This window comes from Hyperoodon ampullatus (assembly GCF_949752795.1).
Source record: "Hyperoodon ampullatus genome assembly, chromosome: 1".
Classification (NCBI taxonomy): domain Eukaryota; kingdom Metazoa; phylum Chordata; class Mammalia; order Artiodactyla; family Ziphiidae; genus Hyperoodon; species Hyperoodon ampullatus.
In genome coordinates this window covers 22,919,838-22,945,430 of record NC_136914.1, presented here as the reverse complement: position 1 = coordinate 22,945,430, position 25,593 = coordinate 22,919,838, and the positions used below count along the sequence as shown (strand labels likewise).

The window sequence follows — 25,593 nt, the reverse complement described above, 5'->3', positions numbered from 1 at the left end:
GTATTTAAAAAAAGAAAACACTAGCATGTATTGAGACATATTTAGTTACCACAATTTACTTATATTTAGCAGGCATAGTATCATATAATACAGTTAATAATCCTTACAGATGGATATTATTTTTACTATTAGATATTACAGATGATGAATGTGGAGTTTAGAATTTGAATTCCTTGTTCAAGGTCATATACTTAACAAATGTCAGAGTCAGGATTTGAAATCAGTTTACTCTTAAAACTGGGATGTTTAATCAATACACTGACAAACACACAGTCAAATAAAAGTTAGCCACAACTCTTATCATCATCATCATCATTATTACATATGAAGGAAAAATGCCATAATTGGGGCTTCCCTGGTGGTGCAGTGGTTGAGAGTCCGCTTGCCGATGCAGGGGACGCGGGTTCGTGCCCCGGTCCGGGAGGATCCCACATGCCGCGGAGCAGCTGGGCCCGTGAGCCATGGCCGCTGAGCCTGCGCGTCCGGAGCCTGTGCTCCGCAACGGGAGAGGCCACAACAGTGAGAGGCCCGCATACCGCAAAAAAAAATGCCATAATTATTCACTAGAACTTATGTTAGTTCTTCAGGAAATATGTCTCCATTACTTCTGTTCAGAGATTTGTATGTCTCTAAATTTTTAATAAATATTATGGAATTTACTATTGTAAAAGATACTGAAACTCTTGTTCAAAAACCCTGGTGGCGCAGTGGTTGAGAGTCCGCCTGCCGATGCAGGGGACACGATGCAGGGGACACGGGATCGTGCCCCGGTCTGGGAAGATCCCACATGCCGCGGAGCGGCTAGGCCCGTGAGCCATGGCTGCTGGGCCTGCGCGTCCAGAGCCTGTGCTCCACAACGGGAGAGGCCACAGCAGTGAGAAGCCCACGTAATGCAAAAAAAAAAAAAAAAAAAAAAAAAAAAAGGAAGGAAGGAAATAAAAAGAGAAAAAGTAAATTAAGATCATTGTAGAAATTTGATTCTTACTTATGAATGGACTTAGAAAATTTCCTGATTTTTCTCCTATTATTCAGAAAAAAAAAATTCTACAAGTTATGAATTCTTAAAGATCTTATGACATGAGACATTCAGTGTATTTAACCACTTTGTCCTGCAAAGGTTTTTTGTATTTATTATAATGTCTTCCCGATACTCTTCCAGCAAAACACTTTGATGTACTATTCATCATTTCCATTTGGGAGAACTAACTACATTCCTGCTTAGCTCTCACACTGCTTCCAGTACAATGTGTTTCAGTAATAAAGTGCATGCTTTAAGTGAAAGTATACGTTTTTCAATTCATAAGTCTCTTTGGCATAATTCCTGAGGGCATGACAGAATATTTATGTTATTGTTTAATGGCGATACTCACTTCTTTCTAGGAGCAATTTTTGATGAATCTGCCAAAAAGGATGATGAGGTGTTTCGCACAGCAGTTGGCGACCTCAACCAGAATGAGGAGATCTTACAGACTGAGAAAATCACATTTTCTGTGACATTTGTTGATGGCAACAACCCTTTTCAAGCAGTTCAAGAAGGTAAGGTCCATCAGCACTCCACTTTTTATTTTGTTTGTTTCTTTGGTTCAATCCAAATGGCAATGAAATTAAAAATTTTAAATGCCATTAAACATGGGCATCATTTTTGCATCTTTGCTGCATTGCTTTTCTTTTAGAGTATTTGGTAAATTTTAATCCTGTATTCCACTTCTGAAAGGGCAGAGTGTGGAAAGTTATTGTTTTAATTGAAATATAGTATGAAAATGGTCATAAATATTTATAATAAAAACTTTACAACATTTTATGACTTCAGTGTAAATGAAGCATTCCTTAAAAATACGACTTTCTATCTGAATTTTTACTTTTGTCTTCTTTGAGATAAGATAAGAAAGGAATTTTTGTACTTACTTAAATTTACTTAAAATAAATTTAAGTAAATTTATTTACTTCCTTCTTTGAGAAGGAAGTTTTCCTTCTCAAAAGTTTTCCTTTTGAGAAGGAAAACTTTCAGACACTACCTACAAATCAAAGATTTTGTGCTGGGATCCTAACATACTGACCTAGGCTATAAATTTTTTACTCTCTACAATGTGCCAAATATTAAAGCACTTTTCTCCATTCTCTCTGTATACTTGAGTGAATTAAAATTTTTCATAGGTACAAAGTCATACAAATACAAATTATTTTTATTATACTGGAAAGATCATTTATATGAACAAAGGTTTTGATTGAAAGATCATACACTAATAAAATTCTAGTTTTGATGCTATTATTCTAATGCAATATTTAGCCTTTTGATGGGCAAAGTAATCATTGTCCATGAAAGTATTTGTGGTTAATCTGTTTTATATTTTATTGTGATAATATTTAGACTAAAGATACTAATACAAAATTAATTTAGTTAAATGAAACATTTCTTTTATTAAAAACTTAAAGAGGATTTGGCAGAAGAAAATATGGACAAGATATTAAATGGAGTAAAGTTTGGCAGGAAACTTTTTAAAGAAAAGTATTGAAGGGGTAAGGAAGATAAATGTTTTTAATTTAATGTATCTGCATGATATACAGGTAACCTTTTTTGGAATGTGTTTTTGATCAGTGGCATTGGCTACTATCAAAGCTTATTTATGCGTATTTCTGTCAGTAAGGGAATGGTTAGAATGATTAGTGGTCTAATGGATTTTCCTTCTTATTAATTTGATGGAGTGAAAAAATATTACTTTAATAAAATGAACAGAAATGTTTTAAGTAAAAGTTGTTTTGCAATAAAATAGGTTGTTCATATTAATATGATGGAATTTTAATTTTAATAAGTAAACACCAATTTAAAAAATCAGATTAATAGAAGCACCCAGTTATTTTCTTACATTTTAAATCAGAATTATCCTGGGAACTTGTAACTTTAAATCATGGTTATGTTGATAAATTTTCTATAGAAATGTTTAAAAGCTGTCTAAATTAATGTTAGAATTCATAAAGCAGTCTGCAAAAATAATAAAGTAGAAATTGTGGAAAATACCCAATAATGTAAAAGAATATATGCACTAAGAAGTATATATTATTCTTTAAAAGAAGTATCTATGATATTTTTTCTCAACTATTAGTTTTATTGACTAGAATGAGAGCAGGAAAAAATTAGGACTGACTTACTTTTGTGACTGTCTTCTTATTAACTACATGTTAAGAATTGTAAATTAACTTTGAAGACGTGCTAAAATATTCATGCTTTTAAAAAATCCACTTTGACTGAAAAAATGTGGATAAAGCAATGAAAAAAAAATACAATGAGCAGAAGGGAATTAGAAAGACTGAATAAATATGCCCCTCACACCTTTTTAGAGACTACAATTTGGAAAACAAAGACAATTTATAAAGTACCACAGTTAATCTGTTTACATATTGCTTTGTGTAGCCATTCTGCTGCCAACTAAATTCTGGAAACAAAAATATCTCTCAAAAGAACTATTGTGACTTGAAAGAATTTGTGGACTGAAAGAAAATTGAGAGAGTAAATAAGTTTTAAGTTTCCAAGATAGAGACAGCTAGATATTTGTCAAGAAAGAATGAAGAGCTTGACAGTTTGCCTGATGGGTTTTGATACTAACAGGATGTTCTGGACCAGATATTTTGATGGTCTGCTCTGGCTAATGAACCTGAAATAAGTTCTAGGAAACTCTGGAGCTAATTTGTTTCTCCATTCAATATCAAGAAAGATCTCAGCTAATTTTAGAAGTAAAAATAATTCTTTCTAGAGCTCTTATTGTAATTGATTGGTTTGCAAAAATAAGGGAAAATATTCAACTGAAAGAGAACAAAAAAGTATTCTGGAATATTTTCTTAAATGTTTTGAGGAAGTATTTTAGAAGAAAACTTCAACTGAACCATCAAAGATGGCCAACTTTTCTATCATCATATCTTGGCTGCAATACCATTAAAATCTATAATAGAGGTCCTTAAATCAGCTTATTTGTTTTTTACATTCTAAAGATAGACACGAGATTCAGTGATATCATTATTACCGATTGTTTATGCGTTGGCATTCCTGATGAACATCTAAAAATTCGTGGTTTTGAGCATGGTTTTGCTGTGATATATACTATTTATGTTCGTGGGTTTTAGATAGCCTGGATTAGTAGAAAAATACCAGTCTAGTTGATCAGCAGCAGTTGCATTGTACAATCCACTCAGTTCGTTCATCCTTGGTTTTCCTCATCTATAAATAGTGAAGAAATTAGAACATAAATCATGAATTTTTAAGGTGAATTTCATCTCTATAGATGAGATGTTGCACAAATCTTTAGAACAAATTTCCAGATTTAGATTCTTAAAGGATTATAGAAATTATAATTATTCAGTTTCTCTTTAGAGAAGTCTTCACATTGCTGAAATTGCCTCCTAGTTTTTTCTGTGGCTGACTTCAAAATTGATTAAAGGATATATGGTAGTTGTCCTTTGTTCTGCTACCTCATCCAACTATTGACAGCAACCCAAAGAACTCATTACTATCACCGAAATCCAGAAAGGGTCTTTTGCAGGTTCAGTTGACCTGGACCAAAGCAGCTGTTGCTAGATTTGTCTCCTTACATCTCTTTTGTAGATTGTTTCCTCTGTGGGACCTATATACTGGGTATAACACAGATACATAAATGGCTGGTGTGAAAGGCACTTCTGTCTCTACTGAAAGTAGTAGCAATTGCTTATTTTGTTAGCTCTTAACTGAGACCAGCACCACTATGGGCCATGAAAGGTGGGGATTTATATGAAAATAAGGTCAGGGAATGTAAGGAGAATGCATTTGTAAAAATGTTCACATTGGAAGGTTAATGCAGAAATATGACTGCATGTATAATTCTTGCATACATCAAATGTATCAGGAGTGATGTTAAGCACTGTTGATATTGAATGGCAAGATTCAGTTAAAACATTTTGAAATAATTATTAGGAAACATACCTAAAAATGAAATGCATAGTGAAAAGAGTGTAAGGACAGAGTTATACTGTAGAGTCACAATGATTCTATTTGAAAGAAAAAGGAGTAACTATCATAATTATTCTCCTTTCTGCTATGTTAAAAACCATTATAAACAATATAGTTATAAAAGCTGCTTTTAATACAAAAAGCAGTCATGATTAAGATTGCTCATCTTCCAAGTTGCAGCCTGGTCCACCTTTAACTTACTCCTTTGCGCACCAGGACGTGAACATTGATTGCTCCCAAAGTGTCTTGTAAAAATCGACATCTCACTTTAATACAGTGATGATTTCAGTTGGATTTGCCTCATATATCTTACAAAATAAAACTACTGTTAAGTGTAAAACAGTAAGACTGCTTTCATTTATGGTTTCTGAAATCAGTCTCTTTCTTTATTTTTAATATACACGTATCCGTATCATGTGTGTAAAAGGGACAACAGAAGAGTAGCAGAGCCATAAACAGTATAAGGAAATCTAAGTAGGAAAAAGCACTTCTCTGAAACACATCACAATTCATTGTGAATACTTCTGGTGCCATAGGCTAAATCTGAGTTCAAAGAAGATGTAAATGTAAAAGAATGATTTATGTGGCTGCACTATTTGATGCTTTATTCCAGGGCTTAGTCTCATAATTTATATTCCTCTCTGCTTTAATAGGATATTTTTACTGTGATAAAAAAATCTGTTAATTCCAAAATTCTTAGATTGGATTCTGCAACTTTCCTAACATAGGTTTGCAGTGTGTATACCTCATCAGCCAGTGTTTCCTGGACCAATTTTGGTAACTCCAATTTCAGCTTATTTTTTTGAATTGCCTGACAGCTGAACTTGAAAATTAGTGGCTCCAGGAACCAAGAAAAAAATCTCTGAACATCCTGTAGTTATAATTCTTCTCATTCATTCATTTGTTCATTTTTCCCATTTTTTCATTCCTTCTTCCCTTTCCACATCAAGACCAGTGTCGTACTTTGTCTCTAGGCCCAACGCTCTTTATGTAACTGGTGCCTAGCTACACGTGCAAAGGGGTAGAGGAATAGTGTTGCAGCTGACCAGCCATCTTCGGACACTCACAAAGCAGGAGGGATTCTTGATGTACATTTGGTGGCTGTCTGGACCACCTGATTCTCTCCATGAGTCTGGGATGTTTAGGTTGGTCAGTTCCCCAGTGCCAAGTTCTGGATCACTTTTCTCCCTACCACCACTTTCTAAGGACTGGCCTATAAGATTTGGATTCAGAATCTGCTTATTGTGTGATCTTTAGTACTTATCATCAATGTAGTATTAAAATATAAAGAATTCTGTATTTGTTAGGGACAACTCAGGCATGCATTCTTTTAATTATCTCATACTCTATGCCTTTCCATTAAAGAATTGCCCATCAGGAAGGATTAAAATAATATGTATTTGGAATCTAATTTTGAGGGTACTCAGTGAAATCAATCTATCCAAATACTTATTAAAAACCTATTACTGTTCCAAGATTGGGCCAGCTACAATAGGAGATAGCAAATGAGAGGAAAGAATGTCTGCCTGCAGGAAGCGTAAACATGTACCTGAGGTGGGCTGTGGATTTTTAGAGCATGAAAAGACATTATGTCGTTGCCTTCTACGTATAACTTGCATTTTTAATTGTGTTAATAGTAGAAAGAAACATGATGTTCTAGATTTTTAAAACACTTCTTTTTCAGAAAAGAGAGGGAATTTCTTTTTTAAAGAAATTCAGTATTTTTACTATAATTTTATTGAAGATACACACTGCAAAGCTAAATTTTATTCTTTTTTCTGTTATTTATTGTTGTACTCCCGTATTGGTAAGCCTTTCCCTTAAGTCATTCAATACCACACTTTTAAAGTAACAGATCTCTATTACTATGAATAGATTGAAATACAGGTATTTATAGGTCTTTATATCATAACTTATAGCCTTTCTGCTTTGGGGCCTTTTACCTACTATCTACAAATGTGTACTGTTGTGTAAGTTACCTCATAAATATTTATTTTAGCAATGTGTGCTGCTCTGGATCTTGTTTTATTTAGAAGAATCTTTAGCAGCTTTCTATGAAAGCTGTGTTTAATGGAAGTAAAGATGTATCCTTTCGTTGTTGCTTAAGTGTTCTTTCTTTCTACCAAATATTTTTCTTGTAATAATATCATACCCCTTTCTTCTGTTCTCTTGCTACCTCTATGGAGAGTGCATGATTATGGAAGCATAATTCAGTTTTTAATCGGCCTTTTCTAATATTGATTTGGTAAAAGAATCACCTATGTGTCATAAAGTGACTCGGAATATATGGCTTAGGAGGTTAAAAACCACACTTATGTACACTCTGCAATTGTAATGAGTCATAAAAATAGTTTGCTCATGTTGACAAACCAAAAATGACTTAACTATGTTCAGAATTTAAAAACTACTATCAGTAATATCCAACTTTCACATGATCCAGTCTACTTGCTTAATTTGAGAACAAAAGTAATCTGACTTTCTATTTTAACATTTAACAACTTATTTTTGCATGTACTTGGCAAGTATTGTTAGATTTATGGGAATCACATTGTGCATAGTCTTATAGTATCCATACAATATTTTGTCAAATTATTTTGTAATTTTCAAAAGGATCATCATTGAAACACTTGCTTTTAAGAGCAGGACACACAAGGCAATGTGCAATAGGTAATTGCATATTCTGGGGAAAAAAGAATGACTCAGCAAGTACTTCTGGGGTGCCTCTAAGCTTCCAGCCTTGAGCAAATTACTCTGTATAATGCTGCACTCTCCACTGGCTGCCTTATAATCTTCACACAGTTAAGATTATAACCTTTATTATCTTGTGTTAGATCCTGACCTACAAGTGCTCCTCTTCCTTTTGACCTCCAATTACAGTGCTTTATAAAAACTCCTCATTCATCCCCTTTTTGATCCTTGATTCTTCATATTGTACTATGTTCACTCACAATATCTACATTTGGTTCAGTATGTGCTTTAGTTTGATACCATTTATACTGCTTGGGGGAAAAAAACATGGCAGTTAAGCGCATGGGCCGTGGAATTAGATAAATCTGCCTTTATATGAATGCTGCTTCATCTCTTATTATCTGTGGGACCTTGAACACACCTATTGTCTCTGAGCCTCAATTTATTCATAAAATGGGGATAAATACATACTCCATAGGAATACTATGATCATGTGATTGTTGTATGATGAGTACATGGGGTAGCAATTATGGTTTGTTCCTCTACTAATCCAAATGCATTTTAATAATAGTGGAGTACATGATGACTTAGCACCATTGCATGTGTCCATCATAAATGTATATACCTTCCCAAACATCCTTTACCACATGTATTGGTAGTTCCCATGCATACCATTGATAATACTAAGCTTAATAACTGCCTAATCAGTGTCTTTTATTTTCCCCCACGTTGTTCCTTATCAAGATCCTGAATGCTAGGGTTGTAAAAATGTTATATAAATTAAATGCTTCTGCTTTTTTCTGTCTTTAGGGGATAGTTGTGCTAGTCAGCACAGGAAGATGAGAATTACATTTGTAGTGTAATTTATTTGGCAAATAGTAGTGATATTGCAACATGTGTACTTAGGGTTGGGAGGATTTAAAATACCTTGTTACCATTTCTGGGAAGTAGAGAAAGCCTGTGGGGACCAAATTAAAGCTTTCTGATGATTTGTGTAAGCTTAATACAATCAGTGAAGTAAATAAGGCACTGAATCATAACTAAATGGAATTCAGTTGTAGAGAGGCATAATGTTGTAGAAGAGTGATATATGTGAAGGTCAAATATAGAAATGAATTCAAGGAAAACTTTTTACTTTGAGAGGTGCATCATCTCTGGTATTTTGAGTTTATTTCTGACATGCTTGTTTAAAAGGTTATCTTTCTATGTTCTGCACTTTTATATTTCAATATGGGCAAATATTAACTCTAAAAACTTGATCATTGGTTTCTTTGAATTTCCAGTATTTTTTCCAGTATTTTCTTCAGTAACTCATAATATTTTCTCAGGAATTCGTGGCTCATTTCAAGACATATTTGCTTTTTGGCCCCTGATAGCCTAATACAATATGATAATAAGAATGGCTAAGCTCATTCCTTAAGCTGTATTTTCAAACATAAAAAAGACTTAAAAACATAGAAAAGACATAAAATGTCTATTATACATGAGGAATATGTTTCAAAGTAAAAAATAAATATGTTTTTTCAGAATTTTTTTTTGGGAAGAAAAACTGTTCTACAAATCAAAGTCAGATATGATCTTTGTATAGAAAGTGTTTTTGAATAGAATGACTTTGAATAATCAGTAATTATTTTTGTACGTTACTTTTGAGTTTACACTTATATAAAATCAAACAGAATATGTTGAGGTGGTCCTGTGTGCTTATTCATATTATTAAAACTGAGCACAGTGTAGGTAGCTCTGATGATAGAAAGTTACTAGGGGATTAAAAAAAAAAAAGGTGACACATTCTTATTGGTCAAAGAGAAACTGACACATCAGCCTCATTCTGTCTGCTCCCAAATCCTGTTCTCATTCTGCTACATTGATTTGTCAATAATCTTTATGTTTGAAATGTTTGAGTTTATCTTTTTATTGTTTTGAATTTCTAGGTTATTTTGCCCAGTTTAAAGGAGTTTTACCTCTATATTAACTCATCATATATATACATTTATATATGCACACCCATACAAATACATATGCTTATATTAAACTATATATTAAACTATGTCTATATGTTATATACCATATATGCCATACATGCCATCATATATACAAATGTGTATATGAGATATATATATATACCATATATATTATATATACTATATCTCTATCTATGTATCTCAAAATAAGTTCACCAAGCACTTCTTTCTTGTGGTAATCCTTCCAAAGTTGATTCATGCTTTTCATGGGTAATTTTAACCAGCTATTTACTATATCTGTTACAGTGGAACAAGGCAGGTTTGTTGTTAAACCACCATTATTCATTATCAAAAGTTTATGCCAGGGCTCCATGAGAGCACAGAATGAATCACTAGTTTACACTTCCTTTCCTTGGAAATTGCTTAAACCTTAAATATGAGAAGGGGAGACCAACTGGAAGAAAACTATGAATCACCCAGAACAATTCATTATTCTTTAAAAAATGAAAATGACAAGTGTTCATTTATTTGTAAGATACATTTAATGCACGAGTCAGTACACTGTATTAGGAGTTTATACAGATGAATGAGGTAAATTAACCTCAAGCACCCAAGGAATTTATAATCTAGTAAGAGAGATATACAAAAAGAGCTAAAGAAGCAAATAAATATTCTTTTTTTAAAAGAGTAGAATGTCATAAAGCAAAGCAGATGATATTATGGTGATACTATGATAACAAATAACAGGTGGGCTGTGTGTGTGTGTGTGTGCAGTTTAAAACCAGGAGTTCATTTTTGATGGAGTGATTATGGAAAATACAAAAAGGAACATTTATGCTAAGATTTGAAGTTGCCAAGTAGCTAGCCATGCAGATAAGAGGAAATAGCATTCTAGGCAATTACATATGAGAAAACCATTTGGAGGCAGGGCTTGCTCCCTGTGTTTGAGGGATTTGATTATCTTTCGAAAACTCAAGTTTGTATTCTGTTGCTTTGTAAATGTTTATTTCCATCAATGAAGTCATTATTTGCTGGGTAGCAATGTTATTCATGAGTTCATTACCCAAATCTGCTTCAGTTTTTCCCTTTGGAAATGGATTGTGTTCTGAAGGAAATTCTGATGGTCCTGCAGGTCTCATGACATCTGGGGCATGGGGATGTCATTCTTGAACCCCTTTGGGATTTGAAATTCACCTGTCTGTAACGGATTTTGAATAAAGGTATGGAAACATTTGGGCTTTTCATATAAGTGAAAAGGAAAAAAGAATGAGATGAAACATTAAAAAAGAAAGAATTTTACTCAATTTTCTTGGTCTTTTAATACAGAGTAACGCACAGAGATACATTAGTATCTGAAACTAGGAAAGAAACATCATTTTGTGGCTTTTATATTTGCTGTATACTCTTGACAAAAGAGCCTCATTTGGAAAGCCCAAAAATGAGAAGTGGCATTTACTTATAGCTTATTATATCCTATGAGCTGTTAGAAGTGCTTCATTTTTTTTCACCTAATCTTTATACTGCCTTATAAGCTATAAGGCAGTATAAGTTACTCTTACTAGCTTTTGACAGATGAAGAAACTGAGGTACAGTTAGGCGAGCTAACTGGTCACATCTGAAACCTTGAAAATAGTTCCTGGATTCCTCTGGTTTCTGTTTAAGAATGCTAATTGGGAGTCCCAGACATATATCAGTGGGGGGAGGAGAGTGAGTTCAGGGTATTTATTTTCTGTCTCCTGTGTGAGGTCACCTTGAGCTGGGTGTTTACCTCAAACCAAAGTCATGCTTTTCTAAAGGCAGGCTGCTCTCTATCACTCTTATTCAGAGCTCCACAAATTTCTCTCCTCTCTATCCTTTGGGCCTAAGACTGGTCACTACCTCACTTCTACTACCTCTGAATTCTTGTACTACTCCTCGTTTTTCTGCTGCATCCCACCCATATCTGTGTAATTTAGGTCTTTGAGAAATAAATTCTTCTCAAATTATGCTGTTTTGAGTTTGCCATTGTTTCCTATTAGGATTTTAGCTCGTATCAGTACTAACTAGTACATTCAACTGCCTATGTGTAAAAGCTCATCTTAGCTCACTCTATGTGAGTTGATGACTTGTTCAATCTAATCGGGAAGTGTTATCTGTTGGAATGTATTATTCAGAGTAATGCATGCACATCATATTGCAAAACTTAGAAAGAACACCTCACACAGAACTTTATCTTCTTTTACAAGATGAAATCTTCATGTTCGTTGGTATTTTAGCAGCACAACAAAGGCTGACTTGATGTTAAAGATGCTGAGAGGCAGCATCCCTCCAGAAGGGCATGAGGTCTGAACAGAAGCAGGACTGATCTCCAAATGGCCACCCCACAGCATAGTCGAGTGACTTCTCTCGGAGAAAACATAACTCTTTTTACTTAAAATAATATGACAAATGGAATGAACTTGCTGAAAACTAATGTTCCAGTTGTATATCTTAAATGTCTCTTTTTGAAAATCCTCTACTTTAAGGAAGTTGATGAATCAGTTGTTCACAAATTCTTGAATATTTTACTCTGTTTTCTATGGGGAGAATTTCCTTATATCTTTCTTTTATTCCATCCTTTGTAGGAGTGCTTTATTGTACAAACTAGACTCCTTATTAAGTTGCTGCAGGAAAAAAATAAAAAAACACATTTTCTTGTTGGACAAATTGCACAGCCAAGTTTTTTGGTTACCTAGTAACTTATAAAGAGTAATAAGGAGAAACTAGCAAGTTACAAAAGAACTGTTTTGCATTTTATCTCTTTGTTTCCCAGACCCATGGTTTAGTAGATACTAATGAACAGCTAATGGCCAAACAGCAGGCACCAGAGAAAAAGGAAACATAGAAAAGGTCCACAAAAGCATAATCAACATTGTAAAATCCTTTATTCCTTCCTTCATGCAACATTATTCAGCATCCCAGTACAAGATAGTGAGGTAGAATTAGTGAAGAATGTAGATGTAACTTAGGAGCACTCTGCATCTTTAAAGATCTAAACCACTAAGGAAGAATAAATATATGTGCACAGATAACATAATTACTAGGCAGTGGTTTCTTGTGGAACAAAATACAAAATTCAGTAGAAAATGAGATGATTTACAGCCTAGGGATGGTGAGTTAAGGGAGAAGGTAAAGAAGAAATAAAGAGGAAGAATAGTAAGGCATGCTTTCTACTCTGAAAGGAGAAAAAATCTAATCAGAGAAGCAGCCATGTTCAAAAGTACATCTTTGTGACTGCGAAAGATATGACCTGGAGGTGGGGCTGCACTGAGAATGGAAGCATCAGGCCACAAGGACAGAAAGGTAACTTTTCTTCAAGGTCTTTGTCTTCTTCCCAGCTTCAAGATCACACCTTTCCAAAACCAGTGGTAGAATAGTGAATTCAGCATGGAGAAAATCATGATTCAGCAAGTAAAATTAAGCATGAATAAAGACATTAATAATGACATCAGCCTTCATATAGCAAAGTATTAGTGGGTTTTTTTTTTGGTTTTTTTTTTTGGTAATGCAGCAGAAGTACTGAAAATGATTTGAGCTCAAAGTGGCTGCTTCAAAAGCACAATGCCTCCGCTGTGTTTTAAGAGCGAGTGCTATTTTTAAAATAATTATTCCACATCTACAGAAGAGTAATTGCTTTTCACATTAAAGAAAGAGATAAGCCCTCAAGTTTTATAATATAAAAGTGCTATGCATATGCATTGGCTAATGCTTTCAGAGGATTTTTACTACACATTTGGCATTGTGTGCTGTAACTCAGAGTGTCATGGCACTGTGCTGTTACATGAAAACATGGATTGTTTCCTAACCGAGGTGGACAGAAGTAGGTGAAGAATAATGATATCCTGTTTTGTGGTGCTTTTATATGCATAGTCTGTGATTACTCTCTTTTTTTTTTTTCTTTAAGTTAGGTAGTTGTTTTAAATTAAAAATATTTTTTATTGGTCATATTATTAATGTAGCCAATGAAGCTTGTTTATTTGAATAAAAAATGCTCTGCAATCTGTGAAAATCAGCATTCATTGTCTGTTAATTATTGTTTAATTTATTTTTCCATCTAAATAAATATTATTAAGAGCTTTTAATTTGCAAAATACTGTAATTATTGCTGAAAGAGATATCAAGAGGAATCAATGTGGTTTCTAGCTTCAAGTATCTTATGTTTAGCAAGTAACAGACATAAATAACATTAGCATATATATAAGAAATTTTGAAACAAAGTGTAATCAATTATAAAGTTCTCAGTAGCAGTAAAATGAAGCGTTACGGGATTTCTAGGAGTGCTGATCTTAGTTTTATATTTTTACTTTCTTCCTCACCCACAGCTAGAAATAATTGTTTGTTTCCTGCATGTTCAGTGTGACCTCAGTATTTGGTACCAAATATAACAGTACATTTGACATCATCTCAGCTTTGTTGCCAACCTTGTTATGCTGCTAATGTATGTGCATTCATTCAATTTATTTGATAATATTTATTGAATGTCTACTCTGAGCCAAGAATTATTTTAGGAACTCATCGTATAGTAGTGAAAACATAAATATCTTGCTCTCTTGGAGTGTATATTCTAGTTGAGGGAACAACAAATTATATATACAATTTCAGGTTGAAGAGTTGGTATGAAAAATTTTTAAAATTGAAGCAGCATAAGAGGGATAGCAATGATGAAGTTAGGGGTATCATTTTAAGGAGAACAGTCAGGAAAAGGGCTCTCTAAGAAGATGATTTTGAGCAGAGACCTGAAAAATGACAGGGAGCAGGTGATGTGGGCCCCTCGGGATGGCAGAGAGTGTGTACAAGTTCTGGTAATAATATCAGCAACTCGGATTCGCCTGTCTTCTCAGGACCACGTTAATACCTGATTTCCATTAATTGTGGACCTATTTTATTTTTGTAACTACCTGTAAATTATCTGGCCAGTACCTGTAGTCTCTTACATCTTCAGGCCCTGCCTGGTTTTTGCAAATTTGTTTTGTAAATTGAAGCCCTTATTTGAACTTCAGCCCTAGGATTGATGCCAGCCATCTATTTCCACACATTATAGATGCAGCCTGTCTGACTTTCTATTGTGTGTAGAAACCCTGTCAGCAGGCTTGTGAAGAGAGTCAGTGTACTTGCTAGTTACTTAAGCTTAATCTCTTTACCATCAACAGTTTGTATGGATTATTGCTATTATCTGTTACCATAATTTGAATAAACTGTTTTCATCCACTGTATTAAACTGTTCAAAATAGATTCTTCTCCTCTTCCACGATAGCAGTTTTAGGTGGATCCATACCCCCCACCCCCAATAGAACTACATTTTGAAGTTTTCCTTGCAGTTATATAGAAGGCCAATAGAATGTGAGTGGAAGTATGGACAAGTTACAAGTCATCTCCAACTTAAAGACAAGCTACTTGCCCTAGACAACACTTCTCCCCTTTCAGTGAACTGGAATATTGCTGTGTCTGTGACCCAGTTCTCACCATGCTGGTAAGGACTATGCACTAGCAGGTTTCAGAGGAATGAGACAGAAGGAACCTGGCTCTCCTGTAGAGCAGAGCTACCCTGGGTGAACTGTTATATATTAGCATAACCCTCTGTCTTATTTAAACCTACCCTCTTTGGGTTTTCCTTGTTCCAGTAGGTTAAACCTTAGCATAACAATTATAAGTACCTCTGTAAACATCTTACAATATGAGACAGACATTCTACTGCTCCTGCTACCCTGGTGAGGATACCCAATTTTGGGGAACCAAACACTCCACTTCTGTTTTTTTCCCACCACAGTTGTGTCTATCTTCCTTTTTGCTGCTGCTCTTTCTCCTCCTCTTCCTCCTCCTCCTCCAACAGATGCAGTGAGGTATAATTTACATATCATAAAATCTATCTATTTTAAATGGCGATTCAGTTATTAGTAGTAAATTTACAGAGTTGTGTAACCATTACCAAAATCCAGTTTTTAGAACATTTCCATCACCAACAAAATCCCTCATGCACATTTGCAATCAATCAATCCCCATTCCCACATCAGCCCCAGCCAACCACAGATCTGTTTCTACAGATTTATTGCTTCCAGGCATCTGATGTCAATGAAATTAGACAATATGTAGTCTTTTGTTTCTGACATCTTTCACTCAGCAGGAGTTTTAGATGATCATACATGTTGTAGCATGTATCAAAAATATATTTCTTCCAATGATGAATAATTTTCCATTGTAGAAATATCACGTTTTGTTTTTCCACTCAAAAGTTAAGAGACTTCAGGGCTTCCCTGGTGGCACAGTGGTTGGGAATCTGCCTGCCGATGCAGGGGACACGGGTTCGTGCCCCGGTCCAGGAAGATCCCACATGCCGCGGAGCGGCTGGGCCCGTGAGCCATGGCCGCTGAGCCTGCGCATCCAGAGCCTGTGCTCCACAACGGGAGAGGCCACAACAGTGAGAGGCCCGTGTACCACCCCCCCCCAAAAAAAAAAAAAAGTTAAGAGACTTCAGATTGTTTGCACTTTTTGATTATTATGAAAAATGCTACTATGGATATTTATGTATAAGTCATTGTAAGGTCATATATATTTTATTTTGAGTCATAATCTGCTTGGGCTGCTGTAACAAAACACCACAGACTAGGTGACTTAAAGAACAGAAATTTATTTTTTCACAGTTCTGGGCCACAGGATAAAACTTCTAGCAGTGTTGGTGTCTGATGAGAACACTCTTGGTTTGCTGCCTTCTTCCTGTGTGCTCACGTGTCCTATTCTTTATGTGTGCATGGGGGGAGAGAAAAAGCAAGGTCTTTGGTGTCTCTTCGTTTAAGGATACTAATCCTTTCAGATCAGGCCCCACCCTTGTGGCCTCATTTAACCTTAATTACATTCTTAGAGGCTCCATCTCAAAAATTCAGTCACACTGAGGGTTGAGGGCTTCAACACTCAGATTTTGGAGGGATAGAAACATTCAGTTCATAACATTTTTCTTGGGTAGATATCTTGGAAGGGGAATGCTCAGTCATATGGTAAATTAATGTTTAACTTCCTAAGTAACTGTGGAACTGTTTTCCAAAATGTGTACAGTTTTACACTCCCTCCAGCAATGTATGAGGAGTCTAGTTTCTTCATATCCTTGTCAGTTTTGTGAAACATATAAATTGGAATCTAATTAAGGTTTAAATTTCTGTTTCACTAATGATTAATGATACTGAGTATCTTTTCCTGTGCTTACTGGCCATCTGTATATTTTCTTTGATAAAGTGTTTATCCAAATCTTATTTGTATTTAATTAGATTTTATGACTTATTTAACTTTAAATATTCTTTATATATATACTTGATAAAAGTTCTTTATCAGATATATGGTTTGCAGATATTTTCTCCCAGTCTTTTTTCCCTCTCTTCTTTTTTTTTTTTTTTTTTTTGTGGTACGTGGGCCTCTCACCGTGTGGCCTCTCCCGTTGTGGAGCACAGGCTCCGGACGCGCAGGCTCAGCGGCCATGGCTCACGGGCCCAGCCGCTCCGCGGCATGTGGGATCTTCCCGGACCGGGACATGAACCCGTGTCCCCTGCATTGGCAGGTGGACTCTCAACCACTGCACCACCAGGGAAGCCCTCCCTCTCTTCTTCTTCTTTTTTTTTTTTAAACTCCCACAACCCTTCCTGTCTCCATATCAAGAAAGTGTATGTTACTTAATTCTCTTGCCCCGCGCCTGCCTCTCCCACTAGATCATGAGCGCCACAGCGGGTGAGATTTTTGTTCGGTTCCGTAGCACCTGAGCCTGGGGCAGGTCAATAGATATCTGCTAATCCAATTAATAGCCCTAGGTAGGTTTTGCAGAAAAGGCAGCCACGGTCTGTGCCCGTTCAGCGAAGCCAGACGGGCACCGCCATCCTCCGACCAGGGATGAAAGCGGTTCCTAGGTCCGCCCTTGGCCCAGGGGTCGGCTCTGCTCGTCCCCAGCCCAGCCTGTCCGCCTCCTGCCTTCACGCACGACCTTGGGGCCTCACTTACGAGTCTCAGGGTCCCCCGGCCACCCCTTCTCCTCATAACCTCGCAGCCACCCCATTCCCCCAACCTCCCTCAGCCACCTCGGCCTCCACAACCCCCTCCCTCTCTTCTTAATGGTACTTTTTGAAGTGCAAATTTTAATTTGTTGAAGTTCAGTTTATCAATTTTTTTCTTTTAAGTAGCTTGCTTCTGAAATCATATCTAAGAACTCTCTGAATAATTCAAGGTCACTATGATTTTTCCTGCTTTCTTCTTAAAATTTTATATATTTATTTCCTTATATTTAGGCCTAGGAGCAATTTTGTATTTGAGTGTGGTATGAGACAGTATTTTGGCATGTGAATATACAGTTTGCCTACTCTGTTTCATAGAAAGATTATCCTTTCCTTCATTGAATATCCTTGGCCCCTTTGTTGAAAATCAGTTGACTGTAAACATATAGGTTTATTTCTGAACTTTCAGTCCTGTTCACTTGATCTATATGCCTGTCCTTATGCCAGTAACATATTGTAGACTTAGAGTAAGTTTTGAAATCAAGTAAATTCTTTTTCCTCTTTTTTCAAACTTATATTTTACTATTGTGTCCTTCTCATTTTATATAAATATTAGGCTCAGCTTTTAATTTCTTCAAAACAGCTTTCTGGGAAATCAACAAGGGTTGTGTTAAATCTATAGGTCAATTTGAAAAAGGTTGCCATCTTAAGAATATTGAGTCTTTTATTTCATGAGCGTAGAATGTATCTCCATTTTTTATAATGTTATGATTTTAATATAATAATATGTTTTATTATTGTAATAATATTTTTTGCTTTTCACTGTACAAGTCTTATGCTTTTAATTTCTTCCTTAAGATATTCAGTTTCATGATACTGTGAATGGAATCATTTCCTGTATTTTATTTTCAGTTTGTTCTTCCTAATATATAAAATAATTTATATACAAATATATATATATATATTGACCTGGTCACCTGTGGCCTTGAGGAACTCAAAAGTTTTTCATGTATTCCTTTGGATTTTCTACAAACAAGATTATGTTATGCAAATGAAAAGTTTTAATCCTCCCTTTCTAATCTAGATGGCTTTTAAAATTTTATTTATTTAAAAAAATCTATTTTCATGATTACACTGCTTAGAACATCTAATACAATGCTGAATATAATTTTGAGGCAAGAAAACCCTTCCTGTTTCCAGTGTTAGATGGAGAACATTTTGTCATTCACATTTGAGTATGAGTTACCTGTTTATTTTCCCTAGAGGCCTTTTATCACATTGAGGAAATTTATAGGATTTATGGGAGTTTATCAAGGCCCACGATGACTCTCTTATTCCCCAGATAGCCTTGTTAAATTTCTGGCTAGTCTTCTGGTCTGTTGCTTGATCAAACTTGAATTGCAACCTCAGGTTTGTAAGGTATTGACCTTCCTTAATTGTTTGATACCTAGATTGTTATCATTTTCTCTACTGCCTATGAGTATGATTTTTTTTCCCCACATACCACTCCGAATCAAATCCTCAACCTCCTGGCATGGAAGCTTTTGGTTTTCATGTCCTTCCCTAGCTGCTAGAACTGCCTTTCCAATGGAACTGAGGAGTGGGGTTGGGGGTGAGGCTAAAATGCCGTGGACTTACTCTTCTTATATAATGTTCAGTAGTTTTTTTTTTGTTTTTGTTTTTTTTGAATAAGTGGTTTTCAATTTGTTGTATGCCTTTGGTTAGACTTAAGAACTCTGAAAAAAATTTTGGTCAACTTTGTCCAGTTTTATCATTGCTTTTGGGGGACATTTGCTGAGCTTCACACTTTGTCATTTATGAAGCTCCACATCATCCCTCCCCCTTTTATAGTAGGGATAGAGAACTTTAGATGATAAGATTAAGATTTTATAGAGGAAGTATCATTTTAGCTAAAAAATTAATGGTAGGGAGTATATGAAATTCATTTATTAGGGTATTTCAGAAGGAGAGAAGAGTATCAGAAAAGTGGACTCTGGGTAGGGAAAAACCAATAGTTTAGTTTGTGGAACCTTATCTATTTTAAGGACCAGAAAAGGTTGGCATAGTAAAATTAAAATGAGCTGGTAATAGGTTTTGAATATCAAACTAATGTTTCTGAATTTAATATCTTAGGAAACAGCAAAGAATGAGAAGGTTTGAGTCATGGAATGATTGTATATTTATGTATATCTACGTTAGGAAAGAAAACAGAATCCCACAATATATAAATGATAGACTAGAGGTCAAGAAACTGAAATCAGGAAAACAGTTGGAAATCTGTTGAAATTGTCCAAATGGGAGGTAATAAGTTCTCCGACTAGGATAGCTATAATGGGAAGGGGGAAAGTGAACTGCTATGAAGCTATGCTGCTGGAAGACTTGGACCTTACTATAATTCTGGGGCCAGTACAAGGAAAAAAAGAAGATTCCTAGCTTTTGGCCTTTGGAACTAGACAAATATAAAATTAATAGAAATAAGGAACATAAAAGGTAAGACATATAGGGTAAGTAAGTGTAAACAGTAGCTAGCACTTACTGAATTCTTAGTATGTTAAGGCATAGTCATATGAGTTTTACATAAATTATTTAGTTACTCCTCACACAGGCCTTTGTATATATTAGAAAAGCAAGGTGGTGAGGTTAGTCAATTTTAACCAAAATTAAATAACTAATAAGTATCAGAGTTGAAATTTTAACCCCTGTCTGAATATACGTTTCAGAATATAACTGAAAAGCGGCACTGGGGCTCTATAGAGAAAGGATGGAGCAATGGTTTAACATCACTTTGTTTGGAGGTGAAAGTTAAAGCTGATATGGGATGAGATTACCAAAGAGGAATAGAGGGGAGGAGAGAAACCAATTGATGTATCACTGCAAATACTTATATTTTGTGAGAAAAGGAAATAGAGAAAGAACAAGTTTGAAATTGAAAGAGGAACCAGTAGAGATCATTATCCCTGAGGAGAAAACCCTTCTTTGGAGGGTGGTTATCTTTTTTTTTTTTTTTTTTTTTTAAACCTTTGCTTTGGGTCCGTGTCACAAGACCCCACATAAATTAAATTTATAGTTTGACCCACTTTTTTTTTTAATTTTTAAATTTAATTTTATTTATTTTTTTATACAACAGGTTCTTATTAGTCATCCATTTTATACACATCAGTGTATACATGTCAATCCCAGCCTCCCAGTGGGGGGTGGTTATCTTAACTGTCATTAAATGTTGTTTGTATATGGGCTGTACTAAGTCCATGGATTCTAGAGATGAAGAACCCCTGATTAAATTATACAGAGAAGTTTCTTTATAGTGTTTGTGGTATTAATGGAAGACCAGCACAAGCAGTAATGAGCAGGTGGATGGGAAGGAGTGAACAACGCCAGTAGAGTCTTTATTCAGTGTTTGATGGTGAAGTTATATGTATATGAATAGCTAGAATTTAGTGAAACATTGAATGTGAACACATGGTATTTTTGAATTGAGTAGAAAAAATCTCAAGGGGGTGGGACAGAAATTTATAAAAGCAATTTGGCTTAGTAATGTGTTAAAAAGAAAGATTTGGTAAATCTTGAACTTTGACCTAAGGAAACAATCATTTTTTTGTTATGGAGAAGGAGAGTTGAGGAAATTCACAGGAAGTGGTTATAATCACCTCAATAATACTTAAGGCAGTGGAACATTGTGGAAGTGAAGTGGAGAGTGGAAAATGTTTGGAAATGCTGCTAGGGAATGCCAATTAGGGATGGTTGAAAATACTTCTGAGTCATAGTAAGAATCAAACTGAGATTTCATAGCAAGAATCTGTAAGAGATTATGTAAGACCACCCTTCATAATATTCTCCAGCAATATTCAGAATCTGTCAGCATAATGAAGGTCACCATTTTAGGTATAAATATTATTTTTTTTTTTTTTTTTTTTTTTTTTTTTTTTTGCGGTTAGGCGGGCCTCTCACTGTTGTGGCCTCTCCCCTTGCGGAGCACAGGCTCCGGAGCACAGGCTCAGTGGCCATGGCTCACGGGCCCAGCCGCTCCGCGGCATGTGGGATCTTCCCAGACCGGGGCACGAACCCGTGTCCCCTGCATCGGCAGGCGGACTCTCAACCACTGCGCCACCAGGGAAGCCCTAGGTATAAATATTATTTTATCTATATTTATGGTTAGGTATTATCTTCAGAAACTTCTTAAAATTATAAGAAATCTTGTGAGTGAATGAGCCATTAGAAAGGGAAAATAATTTCTCTTGGAATGGATGCATTTTCTATATTCTCCTTGTTTCTGTTCAGTCCACATGTGAATATTTGAGGAGATCTGATGTTTCTGTAAAAGAGAGTGAGTAGTAAGAAAGGGAATAGAAGTCAAGAGTTTAGAATTTTGCTGTAATTCTGTTTTTCCCTTGGGATTTTCCAGAGTTTATTTGTTCACAGTGAACACCAATCTCTTTTAAAAGAGAAGATTTCCTAAGGAAGTTTAAGAGGCTTCATTTATCCTATGGTATTTATAGAGTATATTATTTAGCTCTTGGTTCTGGTACAATCATCCTAATTATTTAAAGTGGTATAGTGGAAAGTGAGTCCAATCAGGAGTCTAAAGCATGAGTTTTGTTCCTGGCTCTGACTCTTAAGCAGTTTCTATGAGTAAATATTCCTGAATTGTAAAATGGGGATAAATAATACCTAGATGACTTCACAGATGTATTGTGAGATTCCTGTAAGTGATGGATTGGAAAGTCTATATGATCTATTAAGTGATGGCATTTATTTTTAAATCCACAATAATCAGCAGCATGCAGGCCCATGCTAGCCTGAGCCTGAAGTTTCTGTTTTTTCCAAAAATATTTTGTTAGTTTGAATATATAAAGTTCAGCACCATTAGGAAGCTTTTGAAGCTGAAAAATTTGTTGTCTAGGTTAATATTTAAATAAGCTCTAAAGTGATCTGTGAGAAGCTAATACAGTTCTGAAGATATTAGGCTGATTGTTTAAAAAAAAGTTACAAGTTTTTATAAAAACTTCAGTTTAGTGAACATGCATTAGTTTATATACATTGAAGCAGTATGTTTAACTGTTATTATGTTGAGTAAAATAGCTTATTTTCTTTATATGATTAGAATGTACTGTAATCGCATCTGAATGTAAATACATCATATATATATATGTATATATATATATGTCCTGCTTATCCTCAATGTGAACTATACATCACAAGAATAAACAGACACTCAAGAAAAAATAGATTTTTATCTTCTCTCGCCTGGGTAATGAAAGAGACTTCTCCAGCTTATATGAAACATAGCTATATTATTTACTTAGTTATTAAATTAAGAAAACTATATGTAAACATGGAGCTAAGTCCTGGAAATAGAATGATCTCTATCTATGATCATCCTTGCTCTGAGGAGATTTTATTCCAGCAGAATAAGACGTATGCATATTTTAGTAGTCAGCGATGGTAGTGGCATGTGTTCATACCAAAATAGTTTGAAGAAGAACTTAATTCTGTTCATGTAAGCAAGATTTTTTTCCTTCTGCTATGATTTTCCTGGAGTAATTAGCATAGTAAACGCCGTGGCACTACTAACACCCACATAGTCATATTCCTTCTGTTTGTGTAAAATGTGGCACCATTGAGTTGGAACTCAATATTTTCCATGAATGCGTTATTCAAAAATACTTTATCTATGAACATAACTGAAATTTTATACCATAAACTTGAAGATTATAATTTTTGCCAATTGTTTCAAAACAAACCGTATAAAAGGATAAGGGAGAATAAATATTTAATAAAGAAAGGTTTGCTCAGAATTATATAACCTAATGTTTACAATATTTTGATTCCCATTTTTATTATCTTTTATTTGTTTAGACCTAAAGACCCCACAGAATTCCACTATATATGGAATGTCACCATCTTATTAAAAAAGAGAGCCACATGGTATGGCATAAATTTGTGGCTAGCATTTGGAAACAAGTTATTTTTGAGCCATATACATCTATGACAAAGTCCCAGATTTAGTACATTTAATTAAAATTAATATTATGGCTCATATATTAAAATTTCTCAGATTCTACAAAGACACAGGCTCAGCTCCAATTCTTAAGGCTGGTCAGGAACAGTGAGATCAAATCCTAGTTAAGTCACATTCTTTACTAGCCCTGAACCTATAGATGGTAACTCTCTGTATAAGCCTCAATCTCCCCATCTTTAAAATTAATAGGGTAATAATAAACATGGCCATTTAAAGTGTAGTATGTAAGAGGAAGCTTTTCATAAAAATTAGAAAAAAATCATAAAAGCAAATGGCGTATAATAGAAACCAATAGCTATGAAAGATCATCATTCATCATCATAATTCTGACTTGAACTACTGAAATGAACCCATGCACAACTGACCATAAAGTAATAATAGTAAGCTTTTTATCTCATAGCTAACAAGGTAGTTTTGGAGCTTTAACATTTCTCCTAAAGAGAGGCTTACCCTCTATATAGAAACAAATTCGTATTCATCATATTTCTGACTTGAACTACAGAAAATAAATGAACCCATGTACAAATGACCGTAAAGTAATAATAAATTGTCAGTTTTTTTTCTCTAGTAGTTAACAGAGCAATGTTTCAGAGCTTCAGAGTTTCTCCTAAAGAGAGGTTTACTGTCTCTAGAGAAGCAAATTAATATTCACCTGACTGTATTAGGTTTTTCAAGGTATATTGACACCTAGATTGCTTTTAAATTGACTTTAATGTCCAGAGATTGGGTCAGTCTATAACCCCTTCTCTCAACACACACATGTACACACATGGAACACATATCTAGTAAAGCTGCTTCCTGGATTTTTCTACATGAAGCAGCACTGACTGTGGTATTCTGAACTTCAGAATATATTTTAGATAAATTTTCTTTTCTCCTTAAAATTCTATATGGTAGCAGCAACATCAGCAAATCAGCAGAATCACCACATTAACTAACGTTAAGTAAATAAAGCCTTATTGTATACCACGTCTTATTTGACATTCTTCATATACATATTAACTCATTTAATCCTGACAGTGCTATGATGTAGGAGTAGAATTATCCAAATTTAACACAGGAAACATAATGCACATTGAAGCAGAATAAAGTAGCAAATCTATACAATATTAAGTATAAAATAGGATTTGAACTCAGGCAATCTGACTGCTGAGTCCCAATCCTAACAACATGCTATAAACGACCTTCCTTGGCTTCAACCAAATATTTCTAAATAGAAATCTCATATTGCATTTCTTGCCAAAATATTTTAAGAATTTATTTTTGAGGTGTAGGTCAGCTATTGGAAAGTAGTGAGACAATAACTCATTTAAACTTTCCTTTCAGTGTCTCTTGGTAATTTTGAGTGTTTAAGACTCTCCAGAAAATGGGCATAGAGGGAACCTATCTCAACAGAATAAAGGCCATATATGACAAACACAGAGCAAACATCATACTCAATGGTGAAAAACTGAAAGCATTTCCACTAAGATAGGAACAAGACAAGGATGTCCACTCTCGCCACTCTTATTCAATGTAGTCGTGGAAGTCCTAGGCATGGCAGTCAGAGAAGAACAAGAAATAAAAGGAATACAAATTGGAAAAGAAGAAGTAAAACTGTCACTGTTTGCAGATGACATGATACTATACATAGAAAATCCTAAAGATGCCACCAGAAAACTACTAGAACTAATCAGTGAATTTGGTAAGGTTGCAGGTTACAAAATTAATGCTAGGAAATCTCTGGCATTCCTATACACTAACAGTGAATAATCAGAAAGAGAAATTAAGGAAACAGTCCCATTCACCATTGCAACAAAAAGAGTAAAATACCTAGGAATAAACCTACCTTAGGAGGCAAAAGACTTGTACTCAGAAAACTATAAAACACTAATGAAAGAAATCAAAGATCACATAAACAGATGGAGAAATATACCATGTTCTTGGATTGGAAGAATCAATATTGTGAAAATGACTATACTACCC

The 25,593-nt window shown here is 34.9% G+C and overlaps 1 protein-coding gene across 3 annotated transcripts in view; it reads left to right on the top strand.

The window, feature by feature from the left end:
* Positions 1–25,593, top strand: part of GRID2 (glutamate ionotropic receptor delta type subunit 2) — a gene marked incomplete at both ends in the record, with an annotated part of 1,386,303 nt that overhangs the window by 265,556 nt on the left and 1,095,154 nt on the right. For all 3 annotated transcript variants that reach the window (XM_079709016.1, XM_079709017.1, XM_079709015.1), the window contains one exon: positions 1,381–1,536. In XM_079709016.1, the coding sequence (XP_079565142.1) occupies positions 1,381–1,536 (156 nt within the window). The remainder of the gene's footprint in view (positions 1–1,380; positions 1,537–25,593) is intronic.